Below are 19,988 nucleotides of genomic sequence, written 5' to 3'. Positions count from 1 at the left end.
ATCTTTGCTTTTTTGTTATTGATCTGAAGGACAGCAACTTTCCTGCTTCCTTTCATCGTCCTAGCTCTTGTTCTTTTGTCAAGGTGAAGTCAGAGTAAGAAGTACAGCTTGTGACCAGTGCCGTTTGTTTGTCTGTCTGTGAGCAAGATTATTAAAGACTAAATAAAATAAAAAAAAACTATGGGGCAAAGTTTATCTGGCTGGCCTTTCCAGCTGAAGTAAGCAGATGTTTTAGGTGGTAAACCTCTGATAAAGCCTCTGTAGGCTGTTAGCTGTGGTAGCTTTGGTGACCAGCTTGAAATCATACTGGAAAATGACACCACCTGAATGTTATCGTTACTCTGTGGTTCTAGGATTTGTAAAACAGCAATTAGCTTTGATTTATTTATCAATTTTTTATGTGTTAATTTACAAAACATGCATTGTGTTGCTCTCTAGAGGCTACTGCTGTTAACTCTGAGACTGCAAAGAGTTAAATGCATGAAAACATATTCTTGACATGGCTCATAGCTGTGTGGAACAGTCCTGTAAACTCAAACAGGTCCTCTTAATCACGCCTTGAATGAGTTGCAGTGCATGTTTTGCGTGCACTGTGTTGTAGGAAATCTGAAGAGACAGTCGCGATGGAAAGATCCTTGAAAAATGAATCTCATGCCCTCAGGATATCAGCAGACAGAAGTGCAGACACAAAGCACACACACACAGATACTCAGGTGTACTTTGTCGTGTACATCTCTAATTGGGCCAACCTGACTCACTAAAAAGGCAAATCTGCCCATGAGCGCTTTTCTATATTCAACATTTCCTCTCATGTCTTCCAGTGTGGAGGTATCAGATGCCCTCTGAGGTCCTCTCAGCACATGCACTCTTTTTTTTTTTTTTTTTTTTTTTTTTTTTTTTTTTTTTACTCTTTCTCTCCCAGTCTGTGTTTTTTTTTTTTTTTTACATTGCTCTTTGGCATTTTGGGCTTTACAGTTTCATATGGTCTAAATTGGGACACTGTGCTCTTTTGTCCATTCAGGCGTTCCACAGATATGGTTTTTCTTATCCATCCTCTAATCACAGCTGCCCCCCCAAAACAAAAGGGAAGAGCCAAAGCCCACAAGGCAGTCTTCAGAAGAACTAACCTTTTATTGCATTACTTTTTTTCTTCCTTTTAAAAATGACCGCACATCTGTGTAGATCAGTAAATCAAATACATTTGCTCAGATAGTACATAAATCAATGTAGTTGACATGCCAGAGGAAAGGATAATGTGTCCTAATTGTACAAGTGGGTGTATACTCATAAAGCAGTGTTTTATTGAAGGGGGTGGAGGAGTAGAATACAGCTCCAACATAAACAAATGCTTGAACTGATTTGTGTTGAACAGACTCAGTGACACAGAAGTCTACTCTTTCCTTTCATCTCTTCTCATCTGAGTGGAGGTTCGTGTTTGTGTATCCCTGTGTGTCCTCCTTAAATCTTTTGCCTTGATGCCTTGCATTTAAAAAAGGACCTGAGACCACAGTGTACCGAGAAGGTTATATCAACACAAGCACTCATCCTTTTTGCTGCATTTCAGTGTGTTTGGCGAGGTGAGTCAAATGTCTATGAACATCTTCTTCCCAAGAACTCATATCCATATAGTTTTACAAAAAACTAAATCTGTAGTTGAATGTCTTCTGCGGAACACTTTCTTTTGTTGCTTTGCTAAAAGCAATTAGTCCAACCAGCTGGGTAGCTGTGTAGTATCAGTAGGGAGGGTAGTGTTTCTGTTTGTTGTGAGTCTTTTTGGTTGCCCTCCATTTTTGGGCAGTAGACACCAGCACCGTGTGACATGCATCATAACATCGGCACCCATTGTCGGTGTGGATCATTACGGGGTGATGCACATCAGCTTGTTGGGATACACACTGTCCTACTTTCCAGTGTTGTTCATTAACTTTACCAAACAGCAGCAATTTAATCACAGTCAACTCCTCTATCTCCAAATCCCTCTGATGTGTCTTCCTGACAGTCTCCAGAGCTACTCGTATAATGGTGTATTGTCTCTTTACACTTCTTAGATCAATATCATTCATGCATTTCCACTCTAGGATACATGTGGAAAAAAATGTTGAATTGCATTTATGTTTCTGTATCTATCTGTAAACGGTCCTTTTCACCCCAGTTTATAGTGCAGAGTGCACCTGGGTGTTTGTGCAAGTTTATGGTCTTACTTCAGTTCCTGTAATGGGAGAACAGGTTCCTTTTTCTTCTTTTAACCACTCTTTGAATTCAGTCCACATCACAATTACCAGCCACTCCGCTGTGCTTGGATGCAGCACTTGAAGATGTGACAAGAAATATAGAAATATCACAAATCTATTACACATTTATACTTTGTTTACTCAGGGTCGAATCAAACCTGCAATAGACATTCTGTTGGAAGATGCATCCGCCTCTTTTAGGACCTTTCATCTGGCCTCATTACTATTCTAAATATCTGTAATGTCTTTGTTTTATGTAAAGCACTTTGAATTGTCCTGTACATGAAATGTGCTATACAAATAAACTGCCTTGCCTTGCCTTGCCTTGCCTCATTATAATTTTCTACAGAGAGCCAGCCTAAAGTTTATTCCTTCCAAGTGATGCTGTATTTCTTCTCCTTTGGTGGGCCAATGTGGTTAAAGAGCTCATGGGGAAGTAGTGAAAGTCACATTTGCCATCTTTTTCAGTTCCTGTTTTTAAACACTGACTTGTAGTTGTCAGTTTAAAAGAATCAAAGAAGCATAAATTAAACAAAATCAAGCTAATTTGATAACTGGTTCATTTTATTCTCTATACAGCTCCTTCATTTAAATTCAACAGTTCAAACAATTTACAGTATGAAATTATTCATCCATATACTAATTCCTGAATCATATTTAGTGAGAAATACTCCGCAATGTTAAAATTTCAAGCGGACTAAAGGAAGATATTTGTATAAAATGGCAAAAGTAACTTTTGCTGGCATCATTATGTACATAGAAACCAACTCAGAGCATTCTGGACAAAATATATTATTATATAAAATCTTTTACCGGACCACTTTTATTATCATTTTTGTAGGATGTTGTACGTTACTAAAAGGTTTTTACCTATCAGGTAAATTGGCCGTAAGAGAGGGTTGGCCAGAAGAGCCACACAGTCCTAAATGAGGTCACCAAGACCGCCTGCTGATTACAGCGAATCAACAAAGAGAGCTTTAATCTCCTGCTGAAAATATTAACCACAACAAACAGTTAAAACGGTGAACTTTGTCAGCTTGGACATTTTAATTAAAATAAGATATGAAGCCAATGTTTACTGCACAGTGTGTTTGTTATTCTGGAATAATGTCTGTTGTCAGTGATTTGCGTTTGAGCGTATTTGACAGCACAGACTCAGCAGTACGTTACACTGGAGGAATGTGATGGAGTAAATAAATTGCTTTAGCGAAAACCTACAGAATGTGCGATATTGTTGGATGAAACAGAGGAGTGAAAGCTTTTATTTACAGGTTAACACTTTTTTGTGACCCAGTGCATTGATTAAAACTCTGCATTGCTTGGTTTTTACACCTCAAAGATTTTGAACAGCACGACACCAAAGCACCTCCGCTAGATTCATATCTGCAACACGAATGGTTTGATAAGAAATTACCGGTTTTAATTTGTGTTTTTTGTGTGTGTTAAAGCTGCCTATAACATATGGGAGATACATATGATACATGTATATAATCTTTTCATATATATTAGTATTTGTGAGTTTAAATAACTTCAATTTTTTCTACTTAAAATACTCTCTTCACTCTCTTTTCTGCCTTACTACTTTACTACCTCACTACTTTTTTCTATTTATTTGTGTGAGTGTGTGTTTCAGTGTCTAGCTGCTGCAAAAGTCAGTTTAATGAGAAATTGAGGTTGAAGAAATAGTTTGATTTAAAAACCATTCCTTGAACATTACATTAATCCTGTTTCTCAAATGTGGTTGAAGTGGTTTGGAACCTCAAACAGGTCCAAAGAACTTTATGAAATACAACTCCCAGCACCATCACAGTTGCATGGTGTTTACTTGACTACAAGGGCTGTTTTCTCACACCACCATGTATTTTCTACATGAGCGATTGTGTCCGGCTGAAGGGAAAGGAGAGCAATCAATGAAGGACACGGGGAATGAAGTATGGAAATTGGGAGGGAGAAAAAACATGTTAAAAGTCTGGCAGAAGATTGAAAGAGAGTGCAGCTGGTGGAGGAGTGAGTCTGTCCAAGTTTTGTATTAACCCCCCTCCCATCCCTCCCTTCTCCTCTCCAGATCTTTGTCGCCCTTTTGCTCCCAATGCAGTCCCATCCCCTTTACAAGGTTTTCTGTCTGTGTGTGTAACAGCTCTTTATGTTTGCATGTGTGGCCAGTAGATGTCTTGGTGGTCAAGCTCAGAGATGCTGGAAGACAAGTAGGCCAGTACACTCCCTCGCTCATGTGCAGCTAGTTGTCTGTGTGTGGTTGGCCCACTTTTTCCTGTGTGCCACATTTTGCCGTTGTTCCGTCCATATGAATGAATGTTAGTATTTTAGAAAACTTTATCACTTGAAGAGACCCTTTATAGGATGGGGGATTTAAACCAGATAATTCAGCCACACATAAATGTGTTTGGATCGGATTTTGGATGTGGTGCAACATGACAAGCTTGGTTATTCATATTTGTCCATTTATTTACATCTGAGCTTTATCTTTATGTTAATACACAATTCTCCAAAAACAAAGCTTCCTCCTGGCTTCTACTCCTGATAGCTTTTCTGCAGAATATAATGTGCAACCAAACCACCAGTTATGATTTGAAAATGCTCTTATATATTTAGTTGTACCTCTTCCCAAAGTATTCTCTTGATTTCAGATGTGTTCAAGTCCAATGTTCTTGTTGTCACACAGATGAAACCAGTTTGACATGACATTCGCTTTTGTGGTGTGGTGCGTTTTAATCGTAGAAGCAGTTTTTAGAGTATGGGAAAATTGGGAAAATGAAGGAATGCATGTCCAGCAACAAAACTATTATGCTGTGGCATTCAGATCCTGATTGATTGGTTTTAAGGGGCCCAGCTTTTGGCAGGAAAACATTCCTCAATGGTTTGACACCCACAACCACCAGCCTGAGCAGTTGAAACAGTGCAGGTTGGATCAAATAATTCATGGTGCTGACACCAAATTTTAATCCTACCGGCAGTAGCCTGAGCAGAAAGCATGATTTAACAAAGTTAGTTTGTTTCACTCTTTAGCTGTCTAAAGTGAGCCTGTCCCTAAAGCTATCACTTATTGTTGGTTAAAGTGGTCTTGTGCCTTTGTTGTTTGAACCACTTAAAGGTTTAAGTTGCTGTGTATTCTGCTTTTCTACAGTTGTAAAGAGTATTAAATTCTCTGTAAGACCAAAATCCAAGCCCTGAGCATCATCATGGTCAGGGTTTGGTTTTTATTCTGCAATGTTTTCATGATAAATTTTCATTAATATAATTTTTTTTAAACATTTCACAAGAACCCAACGACACACATCATTTAAACTGATATGCAGTCTCACAACCCAATCAAGAGTTTAGTATTAAATCACTGCCAGACCACTGCAAAAGAAAAGAAAAACTTGCAGAGGATAATTACAACTATGAATAATTATAACCTGTTGCAAAGGAGGCGTAGATAAAAGCCTTGTATGCATACCTTGCTTGGTATGCAATGAGTAGACTTGATTCAGCACAAGAAAATCTATCACTTGGTTTTATTCAGAGTTGCTACTGGGGCCTCTTGGCCAGGTCATGTTTGTGAATGAGAACTGGTTCTCAAACATTTTACCTGGACAAAAAACAAAAAAAGATTGCCTCACAGGAAATAAGTAGCTCTCCAGCACATAACATTGATCGTCAGATGAGTCCCTCACCTCAACACTGTCACTGGTTTCAACAGGACTATGGTCATGTATTATTATGCTGTGGAAATTTGGTATGACTAACATTAGAAATTCTTCTGGAAGAAATGAAATTATAATCTTTCATGGCATATGATTTATGTACAGTACCAGTCAAAAGTTTGGACACACTTTCTCATTAGATTTAATGGGACTTTTGACTGGTACTCTACAATGGGGAAAAAACAAAACAAAACAAAACAAGAAACAATAGTCATGATCAGATGTGTGTTTCTATGCTATCTCTTAAGACCCACCACCTTCCTTATTGGACTTGGACTTGATCAAATTGTTAAGAGTCTGCACAGCCACAATTAGTAACTTCAGAAAGAAAGGAAAATTTTTTTTTTAATCTGCCGTCCTTGATGTGCTTCTAACAAATCATGATTGCAGCACAGATTTTGCAAACACACCTTATTTACAGTGAGCTTCACCAGTATGATGCTTTGGTATTTCCAGCTTGGGAATCAAATTTCTTACAGTTTCCTGTTATCTATTAAATGTGTTTAAGCAGCTGTAGTGCTATATTCAGATTGTGATGTATGTGCCATGGAAACTGGTTGTGAATTATTTGAAATTATATAAATGTCAGTAAAGTTAATGAGAATGGAGCTGCTCAGTTTAGAAAAAAAAGTGTGCTATATGAGATTTTCTTTTCTTTTCTGCACAGGCATTTTGGAAAGGAAATAGTTTTCGTGCTACTGAAGTAAATAGTTTCCAGCTGAAATGTCACTCTGTCGTTTATAGTAATAATTGCAATACAAAACTTCAGTTTCCCAGCAGGACTGTGTGTGGGCTTTTTGAATGTGTCTGTCTCTTTGTGTGTTCACGCATGAGGCTTTTAATGATTACGATGAAACGGTAACCTTCACCACTGTGGCCCACATGAAAGAGAAGGTTCTGTCTTCCAAGTTAAATTCATTACTCATGTTGAAATGTTGATGAGTTATCATTTGATTGAGTTCTGGTATCACTTGCTCGCTTTTATGACTCATACCAAATACACACATACACATTTGCGTCATCACACAAACGCAGCCGTGTTTTTTTCATAATTATTTTCCCATTTCCTTTAGGCGGTCTCCACAACTTCCCTACAGGTGTCCTGGTCCAAAACTCTCTTTGCAGTAAGAACGATAACAAATAATTGATCACACGGAGCAGACAGTTTTTTTTTTTGTTGTTTTTTTTTGGTCTACGTGAATTTTTATGTGCATGTGAGCTGGCCCATGTTCTTGGCTTACTTGCTTGTGTGTAAGCCACTACTTTCCCACGTTGTGGAATCGGGTCTCCCACAGGCCTCCCTCCACGTCCCTTTCTCTCTTCTCTCTTTCTTTCCTTCCCATTTTCCTCCCTGCTTAAGTCTCCCTCCGTCTTTCATATCCCTCTCTCTCTTCCTCCCTGCACCTGTACTCAGCGCTGCAGCCCCAGCTGCTCCCATCTCAGCTCAGTGCTGTTGGCCGGAACCCATGTTGCACTTGGCATGTCCTCTGAGACCCTGGGGCCACACTTGACGTGCGAGGGCCAGGCAGGCCCCCGCCCAAGGAAGACTCCTGTGGCCAGGAGTTGAGAGCAGACGGATGAGAGTAGGGCTGCGGCCTGGAGAAAGACCTGCTGGAATTCTGGGAGTAATATGCTGACTCATTTTTGTCAGAAAGAGGAGAGAAAGTTGGAAAAATTAAATGTACAGAAAAATTACACGGATTAAAGAGAGATATTTTTGATAGATCCCATTTAAAGATATATATCAACAGCGTTTAAGAAAATGTGTACACCTTTCAGGTTTATTCTGAGAAAGTAAATTGTCAAGAAATGATAGACATCACCACAATTTTTAATGTTGTCCAGCTTTGTCAACATTTCATTAGCATTTTAATTTTATTATCTGATAGAAGGACTGATACTGTTTAGATAAACCCTAAAGAGAGCTTTTAGATTGCAAATCAAGTTATTAACAAATTTCTCACTTTCATTTTGATTTCTTTGGGAGACAACTCTGAAATGTATCTTCACTGCATTTTGAGACACCCACAATTAAAAACTGCTGAATTAATTAATTATAAAAAAAACAGGGGACTTATTACTGCACACTGACTTTTTTGTTGCTCTTATATATATATATATATATATATATATATATATATTCTTTTTCTTTTTTGTTTTTTTTTCTCCTTAAATGATGCCAGGTTCAAAAGTCCTTTACACAGGTGACAGGCCTCTTTGACCTCTGCTGGTATGTAGTTAAGAAGATCTTTTAAAAAATCTTTAACACTGACGGAAATGGATGAACCACCTGTCTGCCAACACGTGTCACAGGCTACTTTTAAATGTTCAAGATTAAATTCTTGCCAAAGTCATTTGGAAAAGAATAAAAAATATCTTGCCTTTGAGATTAGCTCTCAATGCTGCTCTTTGGCCTTCTTACCATGAAGAAGCACAGTCTAGCTCTGGTGTGCTAAGAGTCAAGCATAAGCTTGTCAGGAGCCTCCAGCTTCACCTTAAATCCACCCAAAACTGCTAGTATAGGGTGCAGATTAGTCCTGAACAACTTTTGCTAGCCAACTTTTGCTAGCGTTGAGCATGCCAGAATGGATTATCTTGTGATTTTGAGCTTACAAATCTTACAAGAATCTTATAAGAACCCATTTGCCTTGCAAGGAAAAGTCATTGAATCAAACACAGCTTAGAGTCTTTACGTGTGCTTACCCAGAACAGGTTAGGTAAGGTCAGGTGGAATTCCATTTTGAGCAAACATCTGAGCTAAATTTCTCTGCTTCCTAAAGGCTTATTAGGCAGGTTTGCACTGATCTTGATGAAAATTACTAATAGATTGGTGAAATTCTTTCTCACATTCATGCTCTCTGTTGGAAAGATAATAGTAATTTGTGTGATCCTTTGATTATTTATTTTTATATACAATTTATTTTTAAGGTATCTTAAAAGTGCAGTGCATAAAATCAAAGGTCAATGACAAAAAATTTAAATATATAAAAAAAAAATGTGTCTCTGTTGGTATTTAATCACTTCAATAAATAGCTGTTATGTTTACTCTCTTAGAATGAGCCATTTATATCTACTTGCTGTGGGTCCACATACATGGCAGCTGCTATATGTGTGCCACCATTTTTTTTTTTTTTTTTTAACTACAGTGTCTCTGAATGGACAAACAACTCAGCGTGTGAAGTGAAAATCCTCTGAGCTTTAAAACTGTGGTACCGACTTTGTTTAAATAGGTGCTAGAGCACCATTTGGGATAAGTAATGCCTTAAAAGGTACATAGAAGAAGACAATACACATGTACACAGTGTACTACAGAAGTAGTCAATCGTAGTGCAGTTATTGCTGCACCAGAGACCGATGGAGCCGCTCCCAGATAAAAACATGTTTGTTTCTGGAAGAATTTTGGCCATTAGCGGCCACTGTCCACTCACAGTTGTATGCCCATCTTTAGCACTTGTCAGAATTCTTACATGTTATATCTTTAAAGAATAAACAACATCATCTTGTTTGTTAAACAGATTAGCATGTAGACATGTTAATTAAGGTTAGTTAAATTTAAAAAAAGTTATTGCATTTAAAGCGCTTCTTGGGTTATTATTAGCTTAACTTGATATCTTTTCATATAATAATATGCATGTGTCTAATTTGTTATGAAAGATTCTGCATAACTGTCAAGAGCACACATGTTTTCCTTTTCTACATTTTCAAGCTTCTTGGGTTCCCCAAACTCCCACATGCATTTAATTAAGTGCTAGCTTGACTGCAAAGACAAGTAGGATGTTGCGGTATAGAATTTATATACAGTGAAAAGGGATAGCTCTGTATCTGTAAATGTTGTGTTAAATGTTTTTACACTGTAGTGAAATAAATTCCACCAAATTCACTTACTGCAGATTTTCTTTCTCTCATGAAAACCCCAGAGCCAAACGTGAAAATACTGAATATAGTTTGGGAACTCGACTTTAGTCGCGCCATATTTCCATAAATCTGCTTCGCTCAATTTGTGTCGACCACATATGGTGGCTGTATGTCCTTGTGAATATAAGTGTATATTGGCAGAGATTAAAGCAGACAGGGAGAAGGATATTAAAAACTTTGGATTTCTCGCTTCTCTTATTAGTTTTCCCACTATTTCTCTTTCCTTGTCCTCAGTCCAGCAGACATTCTCAGCCCTTTTCCTCCTGACCCGAGGGAGGGGGGTATCGCACACGCAGACCTCTAAATCTGCTCGGTGACAGCTCAGTCCCGCTCTGTCAGGGCTCAGTGAAAGAGAGTATAATCTATGGTCGGGCCAAGAAGAAAGAGGCGAGGATATATGTTCTTGAGCTTTGTTTTGCATCCCTGAGCTGAGATTCAATAGCAAGACATTACTCAAGTGGTTGGCTAACAGGCTATTGTGTTGTAATTGACCCTGATGAAGTGGTTGGGCCTTTAATTTGGGAACGGTGAAAACTGAGTGAATTGATAACTTGGCTCATAACGTCAGACCCTCTTCTAGCTGTTTTCTTTTTTCTTGTTTTTCTTTTTAGTCATATATAAAAATATTTCTTTACTGCTGAGTTCATAAATGCTATGTCGGACAGTATTCCTTATCCCGCTGTCCTTTCTGTTGTTTTTCTTTGTTCCAGGTACCATTATCCAGTTCCTAAGATCTTCTACGTGCAGCTGTCAGTGGGGAGTCATGAGTTTATTGGTGAAGGACGAACCCGCCAAGCAGCGAGACATAATGCTGCCATGAAAGCCCTTCAGGCCCTGCGCAACGAACCTATCCCTGAGCGGCCGCCACAGGTAAACACAAGCACATTAAAACAAAGGCTCACAATTAGCTGAGTACCTGAAGTTTAACATGCATTTACTCACGTTGCTGACCCTGGGAATTTCTGCTGCTATCTTCATTCCACTAATATTTCTATTAACGCTTACAATGGACTTCTGTCCCGCCCTGTTGGACTTGCTTATGAAAGTTGTAAATGCTGTTCTTTTTTGGCTGCTGGAAACAGAGATACAGTTACTGTTTACATCAGGACTGTATTATGTTTGCACATGGGATTTTTGTTAATTCTGGACATTGATATTATTGTGTTGTTGAGCATCTATTTAATTTACCAGGCACCTTGTAAATGTTTTTATTTAAGTAAAATCATATGCGAACAATACAAGTAGGATAAAATAATGGAGTTACACTGCACTGTTGGCTAGATATTAGCTTTAGATAAATTTATTTAAGTCTCCACAAAGCATGAGAGTTAAAATGATGATTACATTATGCTTCTTTTTCTTGTTTACACAATATAGAGAGAATAAATGAGATGTAGGGTTTTATGTTGAATGGTGTTTTTCAGATTTAACAAATGAACTTATTTTTGTTTGTACTTTATAACCATATTTATTTATGTTCTTGTCATATTCATTTATCTCAATTTCTTTAGCATTTGTTTGTTGTGTGGGGAAAGTCTAACACACATAAACAGGTACTTTACTGATGACTGTGTGACTGGCTCCAGTCACCATACATATGCATATACCTTCTTCAGTGTAGATAAACATTTATTCCAAATGACTGAGTTTAAACATCTGTCTTTTAATGCAAGAATTCATCCAAAACTGAACAGAATTCTCACGGCGCAGTGTTGCATTTTGCATAAATGTGAATTATTCTGGCTTGAACTGTAATTAATCAGTTAAATACAAGGTTTATTATCATTTAAAAAAAAACACAATGAGGTTTTTTAACTATATGTAATGCAGTTATTTGTGACTTGTGAACACATTAAGCCACAATCCAACCCCCCCGTCATTATCCTTATTACTGCTATCACCCCAGAGGTCTTTTCCAACCCCTCCAAACTGAAAACTTTTCCTTAATTAAAAATGAAAAGATTTTTGCTGCTAATCAGCTTATCAGCTTATCTGTTTCTCCTCTCTCTGGGATGGCTCTGAAGAGACTTGCATGACTTTTGTGCAGCTAATAAGATGATTTCATATCTGGCTTTAATCAGACCGAATCCAAATCTACCACAGCTCTAATTACTCTAATGTATAATTTAAGCCCTGTAATCTCCATAGTTTTAGTTTGCACCTGGCAGGGAAGTTTCCCATTTCTTTTTTTTTTTTTTCTCCCAATGTCGTTGTACCTTTCCAGAGCTTCCCTCAGGCATAGCTGTTAACTGTTGTTATCATCTCCCACCGGAAATCAAATTACCCCATATCCTCACTGCTTGGCATCATTGATGGTTATTCAAAACGCTTGGGCTCTTCTCACATGCCCGTCTTGCTGTTTTGTGGCGTCGGCCACCATAAATGAGCTCTTTGTTTGCTGCTGCTTCTGAGTCTTGATTTACAAATTAAGCCACATTGTGTCTACAGCAGGAGCTGTCTCTGCTTGAGTGTTTGTTCCTACATGTGTGGATGTGTGGATGCCCTCTGGCTAAACGTGTTTCTTTTCACTGTGGGCTGTCAGTTTTTGTTATTTTTTTATTTGAAGGAAGACCACAGGTAATGTGTAATTATACACAGGTAAGAAGAACAATATATGTCCTCAGAAATTGCAACCTACAGGGATTTACTGGGATTAAGACTAACTGATGTGTAAAGAGGGTTTAGATGCTGCTGTCATATTTAAAATATGAATGAGGTTGTTTATTTTATAATCTGAATTATTTAGCTATAATTTTCTGAGAGAAGTTCTTTTTTTTAACAGTCTTCTTGCTGTTAGGAAACTTGTAATTTTTGTTGAATAACACTCATTGGTCAGTTCACCTATTCAATTGCTTAACACAAATTACTAATCAACTTAATATATTTACACATGTAGACATGGTCAAGACAACTTGATGAAGTTCAAAGCCACTCCTGTCAGCTAAGGACAGGAAACTAAGGCTGCAGTTCATACAAGCTCACCAGAACTGGACAATAGAAGATGGAAAATGTTGTCTGGTATGATGAGTCTCCATTTTAGCTGCAACATTCAGATGGTAGGGTCAGTATTTGGTGGAAAAAAAAATGAAAGGATGGATCCATTCTGCCTTGTATTAATGGATCAGGCTTCTGCTGGTGGTGTAATGGTTTGTGGGGCATATGTTCTTGATATGTTTTGGGCCCCTTATACCACTTAAGCATTGTGTAAACACCACAGCCTACCCGAGTATTGTTGCTGGCTATGTCCATCTTTTCATGACCACAGTAAAGCATCTTCTGATGCTACTTCCAGCAGAAAATGCAACAAATTCAAATCTTCTCAACCCGTGTTTGTGAACATGAAAATGAGTTCACTGTACTTAATCATGCATTATACGCTTCAATGTAAAGTTCAGGGGTGTTTTTACTTTTTTTTTCTTTTTTTTTATGCCCATCATTCAAAGAACTTGTTCAGGATGACTGTTATACAATATCTCTGCTCTGTGTAAATTACTGTATTTTATCCCAAGGACTGTCTGACCCTTATATTTATAAGCAGAGGCAATACCAAGGACAGATTTATCCTCCTATTTATCTTTGTCACAGGGAGGTTGCTGATCTGCTTGGTCATTCTAGTTGAGCTCAAGTTTTCACACCCACCTTCTGATTGTTAACTCCTGGCAGCTTGCTAATGTAACCTTGAAAAGAGATTCATACTATTAATCACACATATCAGGAATGCACAGTAGCAGTAAAATGCAACTCTGAAAATTATGAAGGAAAAAGGGAAATTGGACTGAGCTTATTTGGGGGTGTTTCTTCTCAAACCTAAAGAACATTCATAAGTTCTTTTATTATTATTATTATTATTATTAGTAGTAGTAGTAGTAGTAGTAGTATTAGTATTATCTCCTCCCTGAGCCGCCACCTTATCGTGGTGGAGGAGTTTGTGCATCCTGACGATCCTGGCGGCTATGTTGTCGGAGGCTCATACCCCTGGTAGGGTCTCCCATGGCAAACAGGTGTCTAGGAGAGGGACCAGACGAAGTGTGGCTCAAATCACCCCAATGATGATGACAAAGCAAGGACTAGGGTTACCCTTGCCTGGAGGTGGGTCACCGGGCCCCCCTCTGGAGCTAGGCCTGGAGGTGGGGCACGGAGACGAGCGCTTGGTGGCCGGGCCTTTGCCCATGGGGCCCGGTCGGGCTCAGCCCAAAAGGGTGACATGGGCCTCCCCTCCCGTGGGCTCACCACCTGCAGGGGGGGCCATAGGGGTCAGGTGCAGTGTGAGCTGGGTGGCTGCCAGAGGCGGGGACCCTGGCGATCTGATCCTCGGCTGCAAAAGCTAGCTCTAGGAACGTGGAATGTCACCTCTCTGGCGGGGAACGAACCTGAGCTGCTGCGTGAGGTTGAGCGGTTCTGGCTAGATATAGTTGGACTCACCTCGACGCACGGCTTGGGCTCTGGAACCACTGTCCTTGAGAGGGGTTCGACCCTCTTCCATTCTGGAGTTGCTCCCGGTGAGAGGCGCTGAGCAGGTGTGGGCGTGCTCACTGCCCCATCTTGGCACCTGTACGTTGGTGTTTACCCCGGTGGACAAAAGGGTAGCCTCCCTTCGCCTTCAGGTGGGGGGACGGGTCCTGACTGTTGTTTGTGCTTATGCACCAAACAGCATTTCAGAGTACCCACCCTTTTTGGAGTCTTTGAAGGGGTTGTTGGAGAGCACTCTCTCTGGGGACTCACTCGTTCTGGTGGGGGACTTCAATGCTGACGTGGGCAATGTCAGCGAGACCTGGAGGGGTGTGATTGGGAGGAACGGCCCCCCTGATCTGAATCCGAGTGGTGTTTTGTTGCTGGACTTTTGTGCTCGTCATGGACTGTCCATAACGAACACCTTGTTCAGACATGAGTGCCCACATGTGCACTTGGCATCAGGACACTCTAGGCCGCAGTTCGATGATCGACTTTGTAGTCGTATTGTTGGACATGCGGCCGCATGTTCTGGACACTCGGTTGAAGATCAAAGCTGTCAACTGATCACCACCTGGTGGTGAGTTGGCTCAGAAGGTGGGGGAGGATGCCAGTCAGGCCTGGCAGACCCAAGCGTGTTGTGAGGGTCTGCTGGGAACGCCTGTCAGAAAGAGTTTCAACTTCCATCTCCGGCAGAGCTTCAACCATGTCCCGGGTGAGGCAGGGGACATTGAGTCCGAGTGGGCTATGTTCCGTGCCTCTATTGTCGCGGTGGCCAGCCGCATCTGTGGCCGTAAGGAAGTCAGTGCCTGTCGTGGTGGTAACCCCCAAACTCGTTGGTGGACACCGGCAGTAAGGGATGCTGTCAAGCTGAAGAAGGAGTCCTATCGGGCCTTTTTGGCCTGTGGGACTCCAGAGGCAGCTGATGGGTATCGGCGGGCTAAGCGGAGTGCAGCTTCGACGGTCGCTAAGGCAAAAACCTGGGCATGGGAGGAGTTTGGAGTGGCCATGGAGAATGACTTCTGGACAGATTTGAGGAGATTCTGGTCCACCATCCGGCGGCTCAGGAGGGGAAAGCAGTGCTCCATCAACGCTGTGTACAGTGGGGATGGGGGGCTGCTGACCTCGACTCGGGACGTTGTGAGGTGGTGGAGGGAATACTTCGAAGACCTTCTCAATCCCACCAACACGTCTTCCGATGAGGAAGCAGAAGTCTGGGGTAGCTGGTGGTGGCTCTCCCATCTCTGGGGCTGAGGTCGCTGAGGTGGTTAAAAAGTTCCTTGGTGGCAAGGCCCCAGGGGTGGATGAAGTCCGCCCAGAGTTCCATTAGGCTCTTGATGCTGTAGGGCTGTCTTGACTGACAGGCCTCTGCAGCATTGTGTGGACGTCGGGGACAGTTCCCCTGGACTGGCAGACTGGGGTGGTGGTCCCCCTCTACAAAAAGGGGGACTGGAGGGTGTGCACCAGCTACAGGGGAATCACACTCCTCAGCCTCCAGGGTAAGGTCTATTCAAGGGTGCTGGAGAGGATGGTCCGTCGGATAGTCAAACCTCGGATTGAGGAGGAGCAGTGTGGTTTTCTTCCCGGTCTTGGAACAGTGGACCAACGCTACACCCTCTTCAGGGTCTTTGAGGAGGCATGGGGGTTTGCCCAATCAATCTACATGTGCTTTGTGGACTCGGAGAAGGCATTCAACCGTGTCCCCCAGGGACTCCTGTGGGGGGTACTCCGGGAGTATGGAGTGCCGGACCCACTTGTACGATCTGTCCGGTCCCTGTACGATCGGTGTCAGAGCTTGGTCTGCATTGTCGGCAGTAAATGAGAATCGTTTCCACTGCGGGTTGGACTCCGCCAAGGCTGGCCTTTGTCACCGATTCTGTTCATAACTTTTATGGACAGAATTTCTAGGCGCAGCCGAGGTGTTGAAGGGATCCAGTTTGGTGGCTTCAGGATTGGGTCTCTGCTTTTTGCGGATGATGTGGTTCTGTTGGCTCTGTCGGGCCGTGATCTTCAGCTCTCACTGGGGCGATTCGCAGCCGAGTGTAAAGTGGCTGGGATGAGAATCGGCCCCTCCAAATCCGAGACCATGGTCCTCAGCCGGAAAAGGATGGAGTGCTCTTCCCGAGTCAGCAATAGGGTCCTGCTCCAAGTGGAGGAGTTCACGTATCTCGGGGTCTTGTTCACGAGTGAGGGAAGGATGAAGCGGGAGATCGACAGGCGAATCGGTGCGGCATCTGCAGTGATGCGGTCTCTGCATCAGTCTGTCATGGTAAAGAGGGAGCTGAGCCAAAAGGCAAAGCTCTCGATTTACCGGTCCATCTACATTCCTACCCTCACCTATGGTCACGAGCTGTGGGTAGTGACCGAAAGAACAAGATTGCAAATACAAGCGGCCAAAATGAGTTTTCTCCGCTGGGTGGCTAGGCTTTTCCTTAGAGATAGGGTGAGAAGCTCTGTGATCCGGGAGTGGAGTTGCTGCTCCTCCACATCGAGAGGAGCCAGATGAGGTGGCTCTGGCATCTGGTTAGGATGCCTCCCTGGTAAGGTGTTTCGGGCATGTCCCACCAGAAAGAGGCCCCGGGGAAGACCCAGGACATGCTGGACGGACTACATCTTTCGGCTGGCCTGGGAACGCCTCGGGATCCCTCCGGATGATCTGGTGAATGTGGCCAGGAAGAGGGAAGTCTGGGTTTCCCTGCTTAGGCAGCTGCCCCCGCAACCCAACTCCGGATAAGCAGCAGAGGATGGATGGATGGATAGATTATTATTATTATTATTATTATTATTGTTATTGTTATTGTTAGTTATTTTATGTTGCCGTTCTCAATTATTTTTTCAATTCAATATTACTTCAGAAAAATTATAATTTACACACGTAAATTGTCTAAAGTGTTTGCATTTTGCTGTTATTGTCGCTTGAAACAATTAGACCAATAAACTCTGATTTTAACAAGTCCTCCATACCATTTCACATGTTGCATCTGAGAATTTTGCAAACCAATACAAAAGTAAGTTCGATGCTACGAGGTTCAGCCTTTTATCCTAATGTTATGTAGATTTTAACATATTTGAAACATTGTTTTTACCTGAGCAAACACTGGAGAGTTTTGTCCTAGTTGATGTTAAGGTGCTTGGTTGTGTTTTTTCCAATTGGAGCCAACAACTGGACCTGAAAGGCTTCAGATCGAATTCCCACATTGCTTTTAAAAACATTTTATGGTTTCTTTGAGCGTAAGCTTTTAAACATTGTAAATCACTCTCTTAAGATGGGTGTTTTCTTCAGCAACAGCAGATATGAGAGCCGTCTGAAGAAGAGTGATTTAGACCCAAACCCTCTTGAAAATAACCAACCTGTATCCAACTTAAGCGAAAATGATAGAAAAAGCTGTTTTTATTGAATTGTATGAGTTTTCAAACAAACACAATATTTTTTAAAAGTATCAATCTGGTTTTAGGACAAATAGAAGAACAGAGATAGCACTTTTAAAGATTAACAACCTCTCGTGTAACATGGACTCTCAGAAACGCTCAGTCCTGGTGCTGCTGGGTCTTACTGGTACGTTTCAAGAAAACCTCAAAACATTAAACCTTCTGAGTGAGAAACCTGGATGTCCTTTTAGACTCTGAGCTGGATTTTATTCCACTTTCTTAGAAATGGTACAAAGACAGGATTTTATCATCTTAAAAACATAGCCAGAGTTTATTTCTCTCTTTTGCAAGCATGGAGGTGTTGATGCTTTCATTGTATGGCATTCTCATGCGTTTCAGGATTGATTTTAAGGTTCTTTTAGTAGTTTGAGCCCTCATGGACCCTTAGGTCCTCTGGCACAGGCCTTTTAATTGCTCCTCAAGTCAGAAACTAAAGCTGATGCTGTAGCATCTTTCTGGTACTATGGCCCTCGTCTGTGGTACAAATTACCAGAGAACCTCAGGGCTGTAGAGACTGTTGATGTTTTTAAAAGAGACCCAAAAACTACTTTTTTAGCTTAGCTTTTTATTGAATAGCTATATTGTTTTGATTCGTCTATTGGATTTAACTTATTTTTATTATTTTTATTAATTTACTTTATTTATGTACTTATTTACTGTAAAGTGTGTGTGTGTGTGTGTGTGTGTGTGAGAGAGAGAGAGAGAGTAGGATCAGATGTGTTTAAATTATTTTACATTCTTTTCAATATGCAAACACTGTTGTTTTTATTGTGTTAAATGAATAGTGCTTTAAAAATTAAATTTGAATTTATTTGATTTGGTCACACATTTCAGCCCAGTGCAGTAGGTGCAACGTGACTGCTTCCTGTGAAATCCAAGAGATCTCATCTCACAGTATTAATCATGTGCTGTATCAGGTCACACAATGAAGCAGGAGAGGTGAAAGAAGCCCAAAGGGAAAGACTGCAGCCACCCAGACTTAATCAGACAAAGGGCTGGACATGAGAGGATAAAGTTTGAGACATACCATACAGTTGGCAGCAAAAAGGCACTTGTATGGTTGATATGATATGATCTGAGTGGTGTGAACTAGTTTTCATTATTGGCTGAAGTGACTGTGATAAAACAAATAACAAGACCTGTTGGATGAGTAAATGGTGACTTGCTTTAGGAATTCTTGGTAGTTAATTTTATTGATCTAATTACTCTATCAAACAGCTAATTTAGTAATGGGAAAACCATGGAACTAACTAAAACGTCAAACCTGAGTCATCTGATGCTAGGTTCAGAATTGCATTAACGATTAATGATCTGAAGAGTTTTTGGATGAGGAAGATATCTTTGAACTGTTGCAGAAATGTGACCAGGTCTCGCCAGACACTGAAAAATGTTATTACCCTGGTAAAATTAGGTCCAGCGGTCTCAGTCTTTTGTCTTTAGTTTATGTTTTGAGGAGGGCACAGCCTTTGATATTTACGAATATTTTCACTATATAGGAGAGACATAAATTAAACAGTAACTCAAATTAATTTTATAATATTTTATTTAAAAAAAAAGAAAGCATCACTTTATAAATGCCTATGCTTTTTGGGATTGGTTGCTCCTTGAAAAAATGCTTCTTATTTATATTTATTCAATCCCATAAACCTCATTTTAATGGCCCCCCCAAATTAAAGTAAATATTTGAATTTAGTACAGACGCAAATAACTATTACCTCTGTAATACAGCAAAGTAATTGCATCCTTCCAGAGAAAGAAGTTAATTTGTCTTAGTGTTAAGGTTTTTGGATTTCTATTTTCTGTTTTGGAAATTAGATTAACTTGTTCATGCTGTACATGTGAGTCACTGCACCACCTTTAAGGGTGGCTAAACTTTTCCTGAATTTCCCCTGCCTGATAAACCCACATTTCCCATAAGTAGTCTGATAAGACAAGAGTCAGACTTCCTCTGGTTTTCCCCGAGTTGGAGAGATCTAAACAATTTTAAGTACTTTAAAGTTAGGTTTTGGTTTTAGGTTTGCTTCAGTATTATGTTGTGCTGAGTGTAAGAGGCAGCTTGTTTTTTCCTTTTCTTTTAAAATAAAGGTAAATATTTGGCCAGGGAGCATTTCTTAAAATATTCTCACCTAGTAGGTAGAAATTTCCTACTAACTTTTTATCTACCATAGATGATGCCATCATGAAATTCTCTACATTGTTTTAAGCATAAGTTAATTGTTTAACCATTTGGCCACCTATACTTTATTAATGTAATATTGTT

The 19,988-nt window shown here is 40.5% G+C and overlaps 1 protein-coding gene across 1 annotated transcript in view; it reads left to right on the top strand.

The window, feature by feature from the left end:
• The window catches only part of stau2 (staufen double-stranded RNA binding protein 2), a 104,561-nt gene that overhangs the window by 11,634 nt on the left and 72,939 nt on the right, over window positions 1-19,988 (top strand). The window contains exon 6 of the mRNA XM_041969016.1: window positions 10,561-10,720. Within this exon, the coding sequence (XP_041824950.1) occupies window positions 10,561-10,720 (160 nt within the window). The remainder of the gene's footprint in view (window positions 1-10,560; window positions 10,721-19,988) is intronic.

This window comes from Melanotaenia boesemani, chromosome 18 (assembly GCF_017639745.1).
Source record: "Melanotaenia boesemani isolate fMelBoe1 chromosome 18, fMelBoe1.pri, whole genome shotgun sequence".
Taxonomy (NCBI): Eukaryota; Metazoa; Chordata; class Actinopteri; order Atheriniformes; family Melanotaeniidae; genus Melanotaenia; species Melanotaenia boesemani.
This window is presented reverse-complemented; position numbering and strand designations above follow the sequence as displayed.